The sequence below is a fragment of the Dasypus novemcinctus genome, chromosome 21 (genome assembly GCF_030445035.2).
Source record: "Dasypus novemcinctus isolate mDasNov1 chromosome 21, mDasNov1.1.hap2, whole genome shotgun sequence".
In the NCBI taxonomy this organism is placed as follows: domain Eukaryota; kingdom Metazoa; phylum Chordata; class Mammalia; order Cingulata; family Dasypodidae; genus Dasypus; species Dasypus novemcinctus.
In genome coordinates, this window is record NC_080693.1 from 69,108,327 (window position 1) to 69,126,997 (window position 18,671).

Consider the following 18,671-nt stretch of genomic DNA (forward strand, 5'->3'; position numbering starts at 1 on the left):
AGGAGCACAGAAAACAGCTCAGTTTTAAGTGGTAATTACGCTTTTACTTGGCAGATGTCCAATATGTTTCACTTCAGAGGATTTAATGGTTTAATTTTCACTAGATAAATTTCAGTTGGGCAATCTCTTTTATGAGCAAACTACAAACCAGTGTTATAAATGCATACACTCTGTCTTACTTCACAACATCTAATTATTTCCTCCCTTTTAACTGGCTCATTTCTATCAGTAATTCTATATTTCAAAGCTTAAAATATGTGCACAATAGGTGTTGTCACCATTACTTCAGATGCCCAACATGATAAAATGTAGCATCCTGGTAATTCTGAGAATCTTGGAACAAACAATTCACCAGTGGTTTTCTAACTATAAAACACTAACCCAGGAAGGGTACTGCTTCCATTGCAATTTTCACAGCAATCCTAACAATCACTTAGCTTGCTTCTCCACCAAACATTGTACATTCTTGACACTGTAAATAAGGAGCAAAGTATCCAAGTGTGGAAAGGGAAATAAGCAAATTTACTACCATGACCTGTTGGCTTCCTTATTCCTCAGATGGTAGGTGCCATAGGCCAGAGTACTGAGGCAGCCTTGAAGACATGACCCATGTTCTAAGGAATCAGAAGAAAGCAAACTTTATTTTAAATGAATCCAAGATGCAAAGGGCAGGCAAATGAAGTATTAGTGCAATAACCCAGCACCTACCAAGAACTCTGCTAGGGGCTCTGGCAAGAGGTGTGGAAGCTCTGCTGTCTTTCTGGGGTTTAATATTTAGTAGTTAAGTTCGGGAGTGGACAGACATCGGAAAAGTTTGTCAGCGAAACAACAGATGTCCTTCCATTGAATTGTAATACTTGAAAGTGGTTAAAATAGGAAATTTTGTTGTATATGTTACCACAATAAAAATTGAAGAAAAAAAAAAAGACACTGTCAGTCTACCTTGGGATATCTAGCACATTATATCTTTCCCTGTTCATCTTAGACCCATTTACTAGGTACCAGTCATGATGGCAGGTCTTATGAGATAGAAATTAACACCACATCCTGGAGAGAGACCCTGTCAAATGAGCTGAAATACAGGATGGGCTTTAGCACCGAGAAGGGTGAGACCAGTGGGGGAGAGAGGGCTCTGGCCAGTCTTTTAGACTGATGGGTAGGCTGTGGCAGAATGGGCATGAGTAGGAGGGAGGGGGAAGGGCATAAGCATGGGCATGGGCTGTTCAGCAACGTTTCTATTCTCTACCTCCAGAAGGGTGGACATTGGGAACAACTGGAAATCACTGGTAGAAGAGAGGTATCATGGGTAACTGGAAAGAGCACCCATCATGAAACAAGAAGATGGGGCTCCTATTACTGCCTCCTTTTCTAGCTGACTCTGGGAGGACCCAGAATAAGCCACAACCTCTCTGTGGCTCATTATCTTCATCTGTAAAATAGGGGATCTAGAGTCCTTCCCAAAACTAAAACCCTACATTTTTTTTTTTTAAAGATTTATTTATTTATTTATTTATTTAATTTCCCCCCTCCCCTGGTTGTCTGTTCTTGGTGTCTATTTGCTGCGTCTTGTTTCTTTGTCCGCTTCTGTTGTCGTCAGCGGCACGGGAAGTGTGGGCGGCGCCATTCCTGGGCAGGCTGCTCTTTCTTTTCACGCTGGGCGGCTTTCCTCATGGGCGCACTCCTTGCGCGTGGGGCTCCCCCACATGGGGGACACCCTTGCGTGGCACGGCACTCCTTGCGCGCATCAGCGCTGCGCATGGCCAGCTCCACACGGGTCAAGGAGGCCCGGGGTTTGAACCGCGGACCTCCCATATGGTAGACGGACGCCCTAACCACTGGGCCAAAGTCCGTTTCCCAAACCCTACATTTTTATGTTTCTGGGTACACAATTCAACATCATATACTTATAAGTAATCTACCATAGACAATCAACATTGTTGCTTATTTGATTCTTTAATTTGAAAAACTCCTACATTTAGGACTTCTGCCAACCATTCATGTTCAAAATGTAGGCAAGGGAAGTGGATTTGGCTCAACTGATAGAGCAACCGCCTACCATATGGGAGGTCCAGGGTTCAAACTCAGGGCCTCCTGACCCGTGTGGTGAGCTGGCTCATGCACAGTGCTGATGCACTCAAGGAGTGCTGTGCCACGTAGGAGTGTCCCCCACATAGGGGAGCCCCACGCAAGGAGTGCGCCCTGCAAGGAGAGCCACCCGTGTGAAAAAAAGCGCAGCCTGCCCAGGAGTGGCACTGCACACATGGAGAGCTGACGCAGCAACAAAAAGAAACACAGATTCCCAGTGCTGCTGACAAGAATGTAAGCGGACACAGAAGAACATACAGTGAATGGATACTGAGAGCAGCCAAGAGGGGGGCGGTGGGGGAGAGAAATAAAAAAAATAAATCTTAAAAAAAAATGCAGGCAACTGACACTACCAGTAAGAGAAAACTTAAAACCCTGGGGGGGATGGGGGGCAGGTAGAGGGCACACAGTAACCCAGGGTTACCAGGAATAGGAAATACTGAGCAACAAGAATTGGAGTACAAGGGCCCAGCCACAATATGGACATATCTGAAGCTACATATATCCAGTATCAATTCTTGAGAGAAATTACTTTCATAAAAACTCTTAACAGTTTTTCTCACACTCATTCATGTACCTCATGCTCTTCTATCCCCACTGGATCCAAGAAGAGGGAAAGATCTTTATCGACCAGAAAAAGCAATTTAAATCTAGGAGCTGGCAGCAAGCTAAAAAGACACAGCCTCAGGTCCAAGACAACCCTTTCCTGTTATCTCGAAGCCAACAGGTTTGTAGGCTGAGTAAAAAGAAAAATACCAAGAGCAACACATGTTTTTCATTTAACTATCATCTAGTTTTATAAGAGTAATTTAAAAAGAAAATTACAGAGGTAATTTAGAAAGAAAATTTGGTACTTGATAATTCTCAGTAGGCTGAAGAATAAACTTCATTTAAATTGCTTTAATAACATAAAGGATGATACATAAGGCTCTGCTGTTCTGCGGCTGCTTCCCACGGGCTGCTTCACAGAGGCTGCTTCACAGCTAGCAATGGCCGTGAATGGAGGTATATACCCAAAGGGCACAGTTTTGAGGTTGAACAGTGAGTCAGTCAACTGGGGGACTCAACCCAGCCGGTAAGCAAGGCAAGCGTGGAGAGGCCCATCTGTAGTTGGGGGCGGAATGGCCTGGAAATCTGCAGTGCAAAGTCGGGCTCAGTTCAGGGTCAAAGGGTGAAAAAAGCCACATGTCTAGGCACTTGTGGTCTCAGGCAAGGCATCAAGGAGCAATGAGCTGGCGCTGCTCAGGAAGGTATTGTTTTTTTATTCCCCCAATCAGCATTTGATCGATTGCGCTGAGAAATGAAGGGGTGTCATTATCCATCTGATAATCTAGGGCATGCACGCAAACACACACACACACAAACACACACACAAAGACTGGCGTTTCCTTCCCCCCAAACTCAATGACAACTTGGAATATACGAGGCTCAAAAAAAAAGACAACCTTGAGTCTTCAGGAACTGAAATGCCAAAAAAGAAAATATCCTTCCTAATAGGTCGCTTTCTTCCAAAGCTACCAGCAGACCACAAGACCATACTGACTCCTGTTTGTTGTGAAGTTTGGGCCTAAAGCTCTTGCTGTCACTATGTTTCCATTCCAGCCGGTCAGAAGGCCTTCTTTTCTTCCATAGGTGCATTTCCTGATAGAGAATTGTTTGAGCAAAAGTCTTTTGTGATCAAAGTGGTACTTGACTAAGATCCATGATATTCCTAGCCCGAATGGATAGGTAGCAGAGGCACTGTTGAGAAATTGGGAACAGGGGTCTTCTGGTGTCTAAAAAGGTGGGTTCTGTTACCAAGCCCATCCTTTTGCTGAAGACAACTGTCAGAGGATTCACTATTTTAAGAACACATCTCTGAAAAGCACTGAAGCTTTGATAACACTAAGGAATAACCAGGCTGAAGCTAAGGAAAATGGAAAACAAGAAAAATAAAAGCTACTTTTACCCTCAAAGCATTTGCTGAGCCTGACAAATTGGAACCCTCAATTTAATGGCCTCCTGAACAGAAATCAAAGTCCAGGTCTGGCCAAGATTGAGCACTAGCTGGAGACCTCGCCACAAGGAGCTGGGACCCAAAAGGGCGACACCTACCCAGTGATGGGTAAATCAGAAACAAAACCAGTCATCGCTTAGATATGAGACCCAGGTGTACCTCCTCAGAGGGGGCCATGGAATCTCACCCATGAAACTCCTTTCAGGTGGTCCTGGACCAGGAGTACTCCTAGGTCCCAGCAGAAGCAAACAGAAATCCTCTCCCCAAGCAAGTACTTTCGTCTGAGTCCTCAAGTAATCCCTATGTATACTTTTTCAAATACAAGGAAGAGCACATAATGAAAGATAACCAAGCAGACAAGGAATCAAGAGGAGAGCCAGCAGAAATAAAGGATGATAGAAAAACAAAGACTTCAGATAATAGAATTATCAGTTACAGACCATAAAAGAAGTATACTTTAAGACAAGCTAAAAATGTCTGCAAGGAGAATTACAAGCAGGCAGACTAGTTGCAGGATACTGTGGCAATCTGGGAATGAGGTCAGAACTCCCTGAACTAGCAGGTTGGACACAGGGTTGAAGAAAGAACAGGACCAGATGAAAGATGATGGAGTCATCAATGAGGAGGACTCCAAACCCGTTCAAGTCAAGACAACCAGGGAGAATGGTGAGAACACTAAGGAGACAAGGCACCGAGCTCCTGTGAAAGCAAAGAGGAGCCATAAGGGAAAGAGGCAGACAGAAAAAGGCCCCTCAAAATTATCAGCATCTGAATCCCTGAAACCTGTGTAGATGTTACTTTACTCAGAGAGGGGGACTTTGCAGATGTGATTAAACTAAGCATCTTGGAATGGTAAGATTTTCCTGGATTATCCAGGTGGGCCCAATGTAATCATAAGGGATGGAAGAGGGAGGTAAAGAAGGAGCTGTGATGACAGGAGCGGAGGTCAGAGTGATGTGAGGAAGGGACCATGAGCCAAGGAATGTGTGTGGCTCTAGAATCTGGAAAAGAAAAAGAAATGGATTCTCCCCTAGAGCTTCCAGAAGAAATGCCATCCTTCAGACACCGTGATTTTAGGATTTCTGACCTCCAGAACAGTACAAAAATTAATATGTGCTGTTTTAAGCCACTAAATTTGCAGTACTTCATTTCAGCAGTGTTACCGGATCCTATCTAGGTTCTTGGCTATGCTGCAGAAATGAATTTCAAAAGCACGCTGGGTGAGTTAGGCCAGTAATTTATTCAGGTAGGGAGGGAAGAGAAATGGGAGAAAATAACAGAGCAGGGTCCCAGATAGTGAGGAAGGGGATGAAGAGGGCTAATTTACAAGCTACAATTCCCCATTATAGATTATATGTCCCCAGGTTTACTTGCATGGACATATGGCAGAGGAAAAATGGCGACAGTAGCACACAGAGAGCAGGACAGGTCCACAGGCAAGAGTAAGGCCAGAGAGCACACAAGCCTCGAGGCTTGCTTTTAAATTGCTAATTATTCCACCCCTTTGCTAATGGAGGGGAGGGGGTTTCAGATGTTTGCTGTTTGGGTTGATTATCCCACCCATCAATTCCTTAGTGAGGACCCAATGATAAAGTTTCTAGAGAACATCTGGGCTTTTCCTTGTTCCCAGGAAGAAGTCTTTGTTCTAGGTAGCGGAATCCCAGGGGTGGGGTTCCTCCAGCAGCCATCTTGGGGGTTTCTGATGTCCACGTGGACTCCTTGTCAGGTTCCAGATCCATTTATTAATTCCCTATCTTATTAGCCTGCTTAAGCAGCAATAGGAAACTAACACAGGGAGGTTATTTTCAAAGCAGTCTCGGTTAGATGGTAATCTGTCTCTCTTAAATAATCAGGATACATTTTTAAAGAAGGAACTCGGTGTTGTGGCCTATGTCCAAAGTGCTGGAAAAATACCATCAAGCTTTCTCTATTAATAAGGATCTCTAGGACTCATTCACTCAAAGAGTAAGAAGAGACTTATGCTACTTACTAGAAGGAAATACAAGGAAGTAACGGGTTAAAAGGGAAGATCCATAAGGAGACAGAAACAAGCAAAGAAAACCTTTCTTATATTCCAGGATCAGTTTCACTTTTCAAAACTTTACAATGTGATAACATAATAACTTTGAACTATTTACCATGCCAACTAAAATAATTATATTCAAAAAGCTCACATTGTTCTTTAGGAAACTAAAGAGTAGCTAAGATTCTAAGATAATAGATGCAAAAATATTTAAGATTCCATACTTTAGGAAGGAAAAAAGAATGTATTTAGAGGCAAATGTTCTCTGACTCTTAGCCAGATATTTTTCTGGGATGCATGAAGTCTCAAACTATACTGCTGATGAGTCTTTCCTAAAGTCTTGAAGTTGCTACACCTTATAAAAAGTTCATCTTGTCTCACGAAGATTGAGAAAACTTCTAATGAGATTTATAGAGGCTTTAAGTCAGCATTTACACAGGATTTTAGTCTATCCAGGCCATAAAGAACAAAATCAATGGTTCCCATCTAATGAACCCATAATAAACAGAGGCCTCAATTAGGAAGCCAGCAGCCAACTGCCCTTCCTCTCATGAACTCTGGTGAGTCTTTCGACCTCAGTGGACTCAGAACACCAAATCATCAATAACATTTATTTTACTTCTCATCACCCCAAAAAGTCATCATCATTAACTGGGCCATGAAAAACCTATCAACAATGAATCAGATTGAACCATGAGAAATGAAGGTTATTTTAAGACTCAATGTTGGCATTTTCTTAACTCAGAGGTAATGACCTCTCTGAATCTGTTTTTGTTTTGTTTTGTTTAATAACTGCCCTTTCCACCTCCGACTGTATTTGATTTATACGCCTAGGAATCCAATCCTGGGATCCTACCATCAGACCTACAGAACAGAAAAAATAGTTCCTGTCTTAGAACCAGCTCATCTGCTTGGTCCTCCTACCTTAGGGCAGATAAATAGTAATGTGGTCATTGAGAGAAGCTAGATTCCTTTTATGTCTTTCTACTCCTTTTACCGGATTAGAGGAAGTACAGGAGGAAGGGTAAATAAAGAGGGAGGAAGGGAGGGAAGAAAGGAAGAAAGCAATTCTGATCGAAAATGCAACGAGTCTCCAGATACACAACAATAACGCATCTTAAGAGGTGAGCCAGGGAAGTGGACTTGGCCCAGTGGTTAGGGCGTCCGCCTACCACATGGGAGGTCTGCGGTTCAAACCCTGGGCCCCCTTGACCCATGTGGAGCTGGCCCCTGCACAGTGCTGATGCACGCAAGGTGTGCCCTGCCACCCACGCGCAAGGAGTGCGCCCCGTAAGGACAGCCGCCCAGCACTAAAGAATGTGCAGCCTGCCCAAGAATGGCACCGCACACGTGGAGAACTGACACAACAAGATGACGCAACAAAAAAAACACAGATTCCCAGTGCCACTGATAAGGACAGAAGCGGTCACAGAAGAATACACAGCGAATGGGGAGAGAGAGAGCAGACAACGGGGGGGGGGGGCGTCTTAAAAAAAAAAAAAAGAGGTGAGCCCGGTATGGAAAACACTTCATTTCTCAGGAGCATTCCTAATCCTTTAAGGTCATTATTAAAATTCTTTGCTTTTGTAAAATACAGCTTGTTAGATATTTCTGCCTCTGAACCATCTTGTACTTGGATATATTATGTATGAATGTCATCTGCTAGCTTGGGCTGCCAGTCAATAGTTTTAACTCAAAAACTTCTCATGGTAGAGGAAAAAAGGCAAGCTGCATTCTATACCAGAGGATGTCTTACATTCTATTTGTGCATTTTAAATAGGAGTTGGTTTTTTTAAAAGGGTGGGGTATGGGAAGATAAGACTGCGTTTTTTTCACTTTGATGCTGAGAAGAAAAGAGTGGGTCAGTTCAAAGCAACCTTAGTAAAAGGTCTAATTCAGCCTAAAAATCCCAAGTACATTTTAATAGCTATCCTTTGATTCATTTAAATTCAATGAAGCAGCTGAGAACTGTCAGCAGCCATTCTAATCTGTTACTACTCCACCTTGCAAACAAAAATCAATTTGACATGGTAGATAATGAACTATTTCTAGCCTAAGTTTCACTTAAAAAAAAAAAAAAAAGAAAAACAAATGTTCTTTTAAGCACTTATTCCTCAATTGTTAGAAATTCCAAACTCCCTTTCTCATTAATTATTAAGTTCCCAAACCTGATCTCCAAAGTCTATTCCACCCAGAATGGTCTCACAACACAGACAACACAGCACAGGGTTATATGGTTTACCTGCCTTGAGGAAGGCCCAGCTGAGAAGAGGGCCATCTCGCCAGAGGGAAAAGGTGTCCAAAAGCCTCAGTAAGATTAGAACTCTGCTTTACAGAGTTGCTAGATGGTTCTGATAATGAAATCCAAACTCAGCTCACAGTAACTCATTCAAAACCAACCCATGCCTCCAGCACAACCATTCAGGCCTAACAAGTTTATAAAACATAATACCAATGCCATCTAGGGAGACAACAAATGGACATCTGTACATGTGCAATGACATACATCTGAGGGCAAAAAAAAAAAACAAAACAAAATCCAGAGTAACAGGCACTCAAGACAGGTATGTCCTGTGCTAATATGTAAAGAAGTCCAGAAATAACTTTTTAAAAATCGGAAAAGCCACATATATGATCCAGAAGGAGAGGATGTAGAGAAAAGGAGATTGCAAATATGAAAGCCAGCACATGGAAAGGCAATGAGGTGGGGACAAGTCAGTTACATAAGAGGGATACTCAATACATTGGGTTAGCCACAGCTGAGGGACTGCACTGGTGTTACAGGGGACAGATACTTCAATTTAGGGGCAGGGTATCAACTGTTCGAAATCTTTAAAAGCTAATGGTTTGAATTTATATTTAAACATTAGGAAGCAGGTTCTTACAGGTTCTTGAGAAGTCTGAAGACCAGGTATAAACATTTTTCTTCAGGTAAGTGAATGCCTGGAACCTAGGAGACACAGTGCTAAAAACCCAGAGGGAGGACTAGAAAGGAGAAGTGGCTGTGGTCACCAAATAATTGCACATTTAAAAAGCTAATGCTCAGGGGGTAAAATATTAACAACAGGTGAATGGGGAAAGGGTATATGGTGTTCCTTATTCAATTTTTATTTTTCAAACTATTTGAAAGTTTGAAATTATTTCCAACTTTGAAAAAAAAAAAAAAAAGAGCAATCCTCCCAACTGTTGTTTGGCTTTAGGTCTGTCCCATATCACCTGCCATTCCTATTCATGTGGCTCTCTGTCAGAATTTTCAAACACAGTTACAGGTAGTAACAGGACAAAGCCAAAGTTTTACCATTCCTGGAATTTTTAATCTTTATCTTGAAATAATTATAGACTCACCGGAAGTTGTAAAAGTAGTACAGCAAGGTCCTGTATATTCTTCACCAATAATTCCTTAAATCTTGAGTCAAATAAAGGCCAAGTGGTTTAAGAAATCGGGTTTTAATTTTAAACCACTTGTTCTCCCCAAAAGAAAAATGCATTCCAACCAACAGAGCAAAATTTGCCCTAATAAGGACTGTGGTCTTTTCTACCTATTCTCAATGGTCAAACTTAGGAAAGCATCTGTAAAAGCTACTTCCCACGTACAAGAACAGGCAATTCACACCAAAATTCAAAGGGCCAGTAAACAAACAAACAGAAAAAGTTCAACCTTGCTTAAAAAACAAACAAACAAACTCTAGGGAAGCCCAAGGGATAGAGCATCTGCCTACCACATGGGTGGTCTGTGGTTCAAACCCCGGGCCTCCCTAACCTGTGTGGAGCTGGCCCACGTGCAGTGCTAATGCGCACAAGGAGTGCCCTGCCACACAAGGAGTGCCGTGCCACGCAGGGGTGTCCCCCGCGTAGGGGAGCCCCACGTGCAAGGAGTGCGCCCCATAAGGAGAGCCGCCCAGGGCAGAAGAAAGTGCAGCCTGCCCAGGAATGGCGCCGCACACACGGAGAGCTGACACAGCAAGATGACACAACAAAAAGAAACAGAGATTCCTGGTGCTGCTGCTAAGGATAAAAGCAGCCACAGAAGAGCACACAGTGAATGGACACGGAAAGCAGACAACTGGGGGGAGGGGAGGGGAGAGATATAAATAAATAAATCTTAAAAAAAAACACAACAACTCTAAAGAATTGGAAAATAAATCAATGGAACAGTTTTTGCCAAACTCAATGCTGAGATTATAATATGTAATGCTGGTAAGGGTACAGTAAGACAAGCCCTCTCACCCACTAATGGTTGGAACATAATTAGCAAAGAATTTTCTGAAAACAATTTTGGGTAATTGTTAAGAACCTCAAAAATATTCATACCGGTGCACACCCCAGGCCAAAAAACAAACCCAGTAGTTTTGTCCATATAAAAGATGCAGCAGTGATTTTTACTTTCTAATTTTAGGTATTTCCAAATACTTTAGTGATATGGAAAAAAAAATTACGTGTAAACATATGTCAACCTTTAAATACAATTATCTTCAGAACATAAAATTACATAAGCTGACCCCTCTCTCCCACCCATAAAAAAACTAAGGCATAGAATGATGAGTTTTTATAAAATGGGGTCACAACATACATGTGATTATATAATCTGCTTTTACATTCAAGATTACACTGTGAAGTAATCTAGAATATGCTTATCAGTGAGGGCTCTGGTTTCAGCTCCCCCACCTTGCTAGTATCTAAGCGAGGGCAAATTATTCACCCTAACCAAGCCTCAGTTTGTCCATCTGTAAAACAGGATTGGCAACAGACTGTTAGGAAGATTAAATAATTTACGCAAAGCACTGAGCATGGTCCTTGGTCTGTAGCAAGCACTCCATAAATGTTATCTATTATTACAAGCATTTCCTCAAGTCAATAAAGATTCTTTAATACATGATTTTTAATATCTAAATATGAGGAATATGTGCTATTGTAATCATTTTCAACAAACATACTGCTTCGAATTTTTTGCTGTTACCAATAATGCTGCAACGCCTCACATAATGCTATACATAAACCTTTGACTACCTCTCTGATTAAGTCCTTGGGAAATATTTCTAGAATTGAAAACATAAGGTCAGATAACATAAATTTCCACTCCAATTTTTAAGAACTGTAATTTCAAGTTCATTACAAAAAACTTCAAAAGCAGACATATATAAAGGAAAAGGGGAATTTTTTTCTTCCTCTTCCCAAATCAACTATTTGGAATATATCCTTCTAGACTTTTTGTATGCATTTATAAACACACACGCACTCATATACACAGAGTTGTTTTTTATTTTACTCTTAAATGGGATCATACTATACATATTGCTTTCCAATTTATTTCATTTCACATTTCCTGGACATTTTCCTATGCCTACACATATAGATTAACAGCAATATTTATAAATATACACACATATATACAAACATATACAAATATTTTGTTCCCTACATAGTACGGTTATAACATTGTATACTTAATCATTCCTTTACTCACAGAAATTTAGGTGGTTTCCATTTTCACTATCAGCAACCAAGCTCTGTTGAAAAGCCTTCTATATAAATCACAAGGGCAAATCTACCTATAGAATGCATTCTCAGAAGTGGAGTTTCTGGGTCAAGGATGTGAATATTTAATTTGATACTGTCTTGCTAATTTGTCCAATTTACCAATTTATACTCCCACTAACTCTATAAAGTATTCATCTTAAGATCTTGTCAACACTAAACATTATTGTTAATTTTTGCAAATCCAATGGGGAAAAGGAATCTCAATGCTTTGGTGGTCATTTTATGTTTTGGCCATCTGTTTCTCTTCTTCTATTAACTAGCATTCATACTCCTTGCCCAAGGGTTTTTCTAATTCACTTTACAAGAATAAGAATACACTTTGTCTACAGCATATGTAGCAAATATTTTCTTCCAAGCTCTGACCTATAGTTTAGTTTAGTTTTTAAATTTTGTTGGTTTATGTTTCTTTTAAGGTTTTGACTCTTTCAATCTTTTTCTTTATAGTTTCTGGAGTTTATAGCTTCGTGAGGAAGATATCCTATCCCATTAGTGAGAAAGCATTTTTTTCTGAAATCTTTTAGAAAACAATGCCAATAGTGTCAGGCCTACACACAAAATACACTCATTCTCTGTACAAAGATCAATCTTTTAATTTTAGAAAAACTGACTGACATGGACAATCATTTCTCTATATTTTCTAACTATAAAAAATGGTGAAGTTTTGGATTTTTCCCTCCAAATCATATTAGTAAACTAGAAAGCCTACTTAAGACATCTGAATCTATTAGTACAGACTGATCATTCAGCTTTTCCATGTCAGAAAGTATTTCAGGTTAATTTATAAATTGAGAAAACTTTGAAAACTCAAAGAACAAAAAATGAGTCTTTTTCAGCCAGAAAAAGCAATACTTTTTATACATGCATCAGCAGATTGTACCTTGATATAAGGTAGGAAAATCTTAAGTATATCTTTATACTGAATTTTATTTTCAGGTAAGGAATCTGAGGTCCAGAGAAGATTAAAAAAAAAAAATTCCGGTTTGAAATGTGTGAGAGAGAGAGAGAGAGAACGAATGTAGTTACATGTGTATGTGGTGGGGGAAGAGGGGTGGTGAGGATGTGAGAGAAAAAGTAACAGGATGAGGTGAGAGAAGGTTTCCCAGAGGCAGCCTGTGAGCTACCCTCTGTAGACCTGACAAGCTGACCAGAAGAGACTAGAGGTGGGCAGTTCATTCCAAATGCAGGACAGAGCATGAGAAAAGGCAGGGAGGTAGGAAACCCAGGGTCATGTTCAAGACATGCAAGGTCAGAAGATAGATTATACATGGGGAAAAGAGGTTTACACGGTCTCTGGAAGTGTAAACTCTTAGAATTCATAAAAGGTGTCTAAATTTAAACACCATATCCACCATAAGAAAACTGATCACAGGAATCACAGTGGAGAGATGAGGGCAGCACTGCAGAGTGCGGGGGCCTGCCTGGTGGGAAAGAAGCAGCCAAGCGCATGCCACACCTGGGTCTGCGCCAGAAAACAGGGTCAGCAGTCACCCCTCAGAGTACAGCCCAGACAAACCCAGGCGCTTCTCACCATCGAGCACAAGCTCCCCTCAATGGGTGCCCTAGACTTTAAAATATATAATACTTAGAACTTATAGAGATAAGCCACAGTAGATGTTATTAAAAGAAAAAAACTTAAACATTTTCCAAATTTAACACTAACTTCCAAACAAGGTCTTGATTAAAACTCTCTATTTCTAGTGTCTCTGGTGTAACAGAACACAAATTAACTGCTTCTCAGGAAAAGAGAAAAGATGTGGAAAATGCAATGGAATTGAGGAAACTGGATTCTGGGTCCTACCTGGCAGAGGGAAGGGTCTGGCCTGAAGTCAGTCACAGAAGGCCACACGATGGTTCCCCCAGAGGACAGCAACTTGCCTGAGGCCTCACAAAGAGACCTTGCCCCCCCCACCTCCATTGTGGATTATGCCAGGGTAGAATTTGAGTCGAATGACAGCCTATTGATGGGGTGGCCAGGTCCCAAGGCTTTGCTCAAGCGTGAGATGCTGACCATTGTTCAATTGATAGTAGAATCAGTCTCTGAAAACATGTACCAAGTGATTCCATGAGGCAGCTCCAAGATGGATCAAGACCCTCAAGTGATAGTAAAGGAGCTAATCTACTTCATCTCCCTGAGCCTTAGGTTCTTCAACTGTAGCTGAGGGACCTTCCCTGATTGTCTTCAAGGAACTTTCCAGAAGGGTCTAAATTCTACAACTCTATGATTTTACAATTCAGTTTCCATGGACTAGAACATACTTAAGAGTCCTACTTTCCATTTTACAGCAGAGAAATTCTTGGCAACTGCTGAAGTCAAAGGAATGCAGAGTGCACTTGTACTAATGTGCCTAAGGCAATCAAGTCAAAATATTTTTCAAATAATATTGAAACAGCTCATCTCACATTAAAAATACTTCTAAACCTCCACACTTGTCTTAGCCCAGTTGTAGAAAGATCCCTTACTTCTTCTGGTCATAGATGGCAAAGTCTACTGAGGCCACTAGGAATTAGATGCAGACAATTAGCCCTTGGGTATGCTGTGACAACAGAGAATGGCCATCCACTTGACTTCAAGCACCACCCCCTCCTCCCACGCACACACACCACCACCACCACCTACTGCCAAAGTGCACAAAAGGTAAGTCCTGCCCAGGTTGCCTCTGCCCTGGCCACAGTAAGGGCAGAACTAGCATGTGGCTCCACACACTGACACTTCTTTCCTTCTCCACACAAACATCACTCCAAGCACAACCTCACAGCACTTTACCCTCTCATGGATTCAAACAACACCCATCCCCACATTTCTACCAACGTCACTCCTACAGTACCCTCCTGAGCCCTATGAGATTTCTTATGCTTATAAGGCCAACAGTTCACTATCCTCTTGCAAAAAAAGAACCTCTTCCTATTCTGTCTGGTTCTTTTTAAAAAACAGGAAGGACCGCAAAGTAAGAGAAACACCAGTCTTCTTTTCAAATCAGACCACTATCTGTATCATCCTCTCTAAATCATTAGCACTGCTATCTACTGCCCACAACCACCCTCAGCCCTACCCACAGCCTGGAGTCACTCTACCACCAAGGAAACCCACCCCATCTGGGGGAGAGGGGAGGAGGAGGGGTGGCAGGCTAGGGGTGCAGGTTGCTGCAAAGCCTAGACAGAGGGAGGCTGCAGCATGCAGACCTGGTCCGGGTCAACCCTACCCTTGTTGTTTCCTGGGAAATCCTGAATTACTCTCATTGGTTTACTAATTAGATTGCCCACTGGTGTGATTCCAGGCCTTCCTTGTCTCTTATCCAGGCCTCCAATTTTGTCTCCGTCAACTGTCAGCAGAGGGCCTTGATCCCAATCCACTGGGGAGGTGGTAAGACTTGTCATCCTGCCTCCCATTCCTAACTATATACATCTATCACTATCTCATCCTGCCAACATAAGAAGTTCTTCTATCCGTTCCCTACTACTCCCCTTCACATAGGGACCCTACTGAGGTCCAAATGGGCCTAATTCTAAACCCAGTGGCCCCATATATCCCCTCATTCCTGTCCACTCCAACCCAACGCTACACCAACTCACTCTCTTCCATCAATGGGACTTCTAAACATGAAGGTCCCAAGGTCATCTTATTCTCTTCCTCTTTATTCTTTAAACCTTTAGTCCCCTAAGACCTTTGACTGAGCTCCTCTAGCACCTCAAACCTCAGCTGTTCTCAGTGACTTCAGCCCCTGCCCCCAATCTCTAGCCCAGATGGCATTCTCCTGCTGCTGCCAGTCTTCTTTACACACTACTCTCAGCATCAACTCTTGTTTCTTTTTTATTTATTCCCCTTCCCCGCCGCCCCCCCCAGTCTGCTCTCTGTATCCATTCGCTGTGTGTTCTTCTGTGTCTGCTTGCATTGTTGTCAGCAGCACCCAGAATCTGTGTCTCTTTTTTGTTGTTGTTCTTGTTGTTGCATTATCTTGCTGTGTCAGCTCTCCATGTGTGCTGCACCATTCCTGGGCAGGCTGCACTTTTTATTGCACTGGGTGGCTCTCCTTACGGGGCACACTCCTTGCATGTGGGGCTCCCCTATGTGGGGGACACCCCTGTGTGGCACGGCACTCTTTGCACACACCAGCACTGCGCATGAGCCAGCTTATCACACTGGTCAGGAGGCCCTGGGTTTGAACCTTGGACCTCCCATGTGGTAGGCGGATGTCCTGTCCGTTGGGCCAAACTCTTTTACTCAAAAATCTATCAAGCTGTATTTCAAAATAAAAAGTTGAAAAACTCTAAAAAAAAATCTATCATGTCCTTTTTTTTTTAAGATTTATTTATTTATTTAATTCCCCTCCCCTCCCCCGGTTGTCTGTTCTCTGTGTCTTTTTGCTGCGTCTTGTTTCTTTGTCCGCTTCTGTTGTCGTCAGCGGCACGGGAAGTGTGGGCGGCACTATTCCTGGGCAGGCTGCACTTTCTTTCGCGCTGGGCGGCTGGCTCTCCTTACGGGTGCACTCCTTGTGCGTGGGGCTCCCCTACACGGGGGACACCCCTGTGTGGAGGGGCACTCCTTGCGCGCATCAGCACTGCGCATGGGCCAGCTCCACACGGATCAAGGAGGCCTGGGGTTTGAACTGCGGACCTCCCATGTGGTAGACGGACGCCCTAACAACTGGGCCAAGTCCGTTTCCCTCTATCATGTCCTTGTATCTCATCTAATCTCCTTGGCTTTCAGGGTCAAACATAACCCAGCCCTTCCATCTTCTCAACCTTATTTTCAAGTAGTCTCCAATGTGTTCTCAACATGCTGGGAAGGTCCAATAAGCTCATGCATGGCTCATACAAAAACCATCCTCTTTCTGACCTTTGTTCATGCAGCTTCCTGTATTGGAAATGCCTTCCCCTCTCGACTCTGCCTTGCCAAGTCCCAGAATCCTCCCTGAAGATAGTGATGCTTGAACTGGGCCCCTAGTCTTCCTCCTGAGATGATTCCAGCCTCTTAACTGACCTTCTACAACATTCATTCGTCTATACATGCACTATACCAGTACTCACAGAAAGTTAATTCCCAACCAAGAGTAGTTTACATTCCAAAGGTTCATCAGTAAATGGATTCTGAGTTAGTTTGAAACTCTGAATCCATCTATCCACTGAAGGATACTAAATGGCAACTAGGTTCCTGGTGCAAAAAACTTATAAATTCTCAATATAACTGGACTATAGTACGAATGTACATTTCCAAGTACACAGAACCATTATTTATAACATAATTCGAAAGAAAAAACACACTCTGTGAAGTGGATATGGCTCAAGTGATTGGGCTTCTGCCGACCATATGGGAGGACCCAGGTTTGATCCCTGAGGCCTCCTGGTAAAAAGCATGCCGGCGCGGCAAGCCGAGTGCCTGCTCAGCAAGCCGAGTGCCTGCACAAGTGAGTCATGCGGCAAGATGATGATGAAACAAAAGAGATAGGAAGGGGAAAGTTAAGGCGAGGAGCAACAGAAACCAGATAACTGAGGTGGCGCAAGTGACAGGGAACCACTCTCCACAGAAGATCACACAGCAAATGGACACAAGCAGCAAAAAACAGCAGGGGGGAGGGGGAAGGAAAAAAAACAAAACATAACAAAAACACATTCTGAGTTCAGATAGTGCCAGGACTCTAGAATCAGGGCCCCTTGTCCATGCTGCAGAAAAAGATAATTCTAGAGAATAGGAAGCCAAAGCTCCAGGAAGTAAATCTAACACTTCTCATCCATCTGCCCCAACCAAAACTCTAATTTCCAATAAAGCCCAAGGGAATAAGTCTGCTTTGAGTCATACATGAAATTTTCTCATTTAACAGAAGCAAGACCCTGGAAAAGTACTGAGGAACTGGACCTGCCTGCCCCCATTCACAAAGGAGCCCAGGTAGCAGGCAGCGGCCACCAAGCCCCAGAGAAGAAGTATCCTGGGAACAACTGAAGATCTAAATTCAACTGTGAGGGACTGCTTCAATGACTTCCAAGCTTCACCGTGGCAGAAGTCATCAGGGAGAACACCAGGACATTTTAAATATGTCCAGAGAATAGAGCTGGGCGTACAAATAATTATTAATTAGTGTACTCAGGAATTCAGTGACCACTTCCTGGGGAGGGGGTACCTGGTTAGGTTTCAAGGTCAGGACAAAAAAGCAAGCTACCCACAGCCTTGAGATTACCCCTGAGAATCTCTTTAGTCTCCCACAAAGTACTGTACATGCTCCAGGCTAACGTGTAATTGTTGTGCCCATTCAATTTCAAGAAAATTTAGAGACAGATTAAAGGATGGAACAAAGGAAGGCCTGAATGTGGACTAGCCATTCACACCACTCTGCCCTTGGGAGGACTAAGGAACCCCTAAGGTGAATGGGAAGTCCTCAGGAGCTCCTGCTGGCCTGCAGGGTTTATGCTATTCTGTTTTAATACTAAGTTTCTATAACTTGCATATTAATAGACTAGTTTGTTGTGAAGATTAAGGTGGAGAGTAAACTGAGAACTGAATGGAAGCCTGTGGTGCAATACTCCTATAGAGAAAACCCACATTAAACTCAAACCCACATTAAAAATACCCAGCTTTGGATGCCAGTTCCATCACTTACTTGCGTGTGATCCTAAACAAGTTATTGCAAAGAGCATTTTTCTCTCCTATATAAAATAGAGATAAAGAGTGCCTACCTCATAGGAGATGCTGGCAGAATTAAGAAATAATATGTTGCATATGTAAACCATCATTATCAGCTTCCACAGCAGACCGTGAGCACGTCTTTTTCAGCCATGCCAACTTGGCCTGTGCACTACAGGCCATGTTGTTAAAGATCACAAGAACAGCTTGTCTCCATCCTTCCCTAATCACCAGAGCTAGACTATCCTGAACTGTCCGACTTCATCCTAGCCTGTTACATATTTACTTCAGGCCATAACCAATAAGAATGGACAAACACAAAGGCAATGTAGAAATATATGTTGTAATACAAAATGAAAAAGCAGGACTTGAGATGATGTGTGTACAAAGAAAACAACAAGGTAAAAAGTACACAC

General features: G+C 42.5%; 1 protein-coding gene across 8 annotated transcripts in view; it reads right to left on the minus strand.

Moving 5' to 3' along the window:
* Window positions 1-18,671, minus strand: part of TEX2 (testis expressed 2) — a 112,619-nt gene that overhangs the window by 65,688 nt on the left and 28,260 nt on the right. For 2 of the 8 annotated variants that reach the window (XM_058284529.1, XM_058284528.1), the window contains exon 1: window positions 13,441-13,572. The exons of the other annotated variants lie outside the window; for them this stretch is intronic. In XM_058284529.1, the coding sequence (XP_058140512.1) occupies window positions 13,441-13,557 (117 nt within the window). In that variant the 5' untranslated portion in view covers window positions 13,558-13,572. Of the gene's footprint in view, window positions 1-13,440; window positions 13,573-18,671 lie in introns of those variants that run through there. 8 annotated transcript variants of the gene reach the window in all.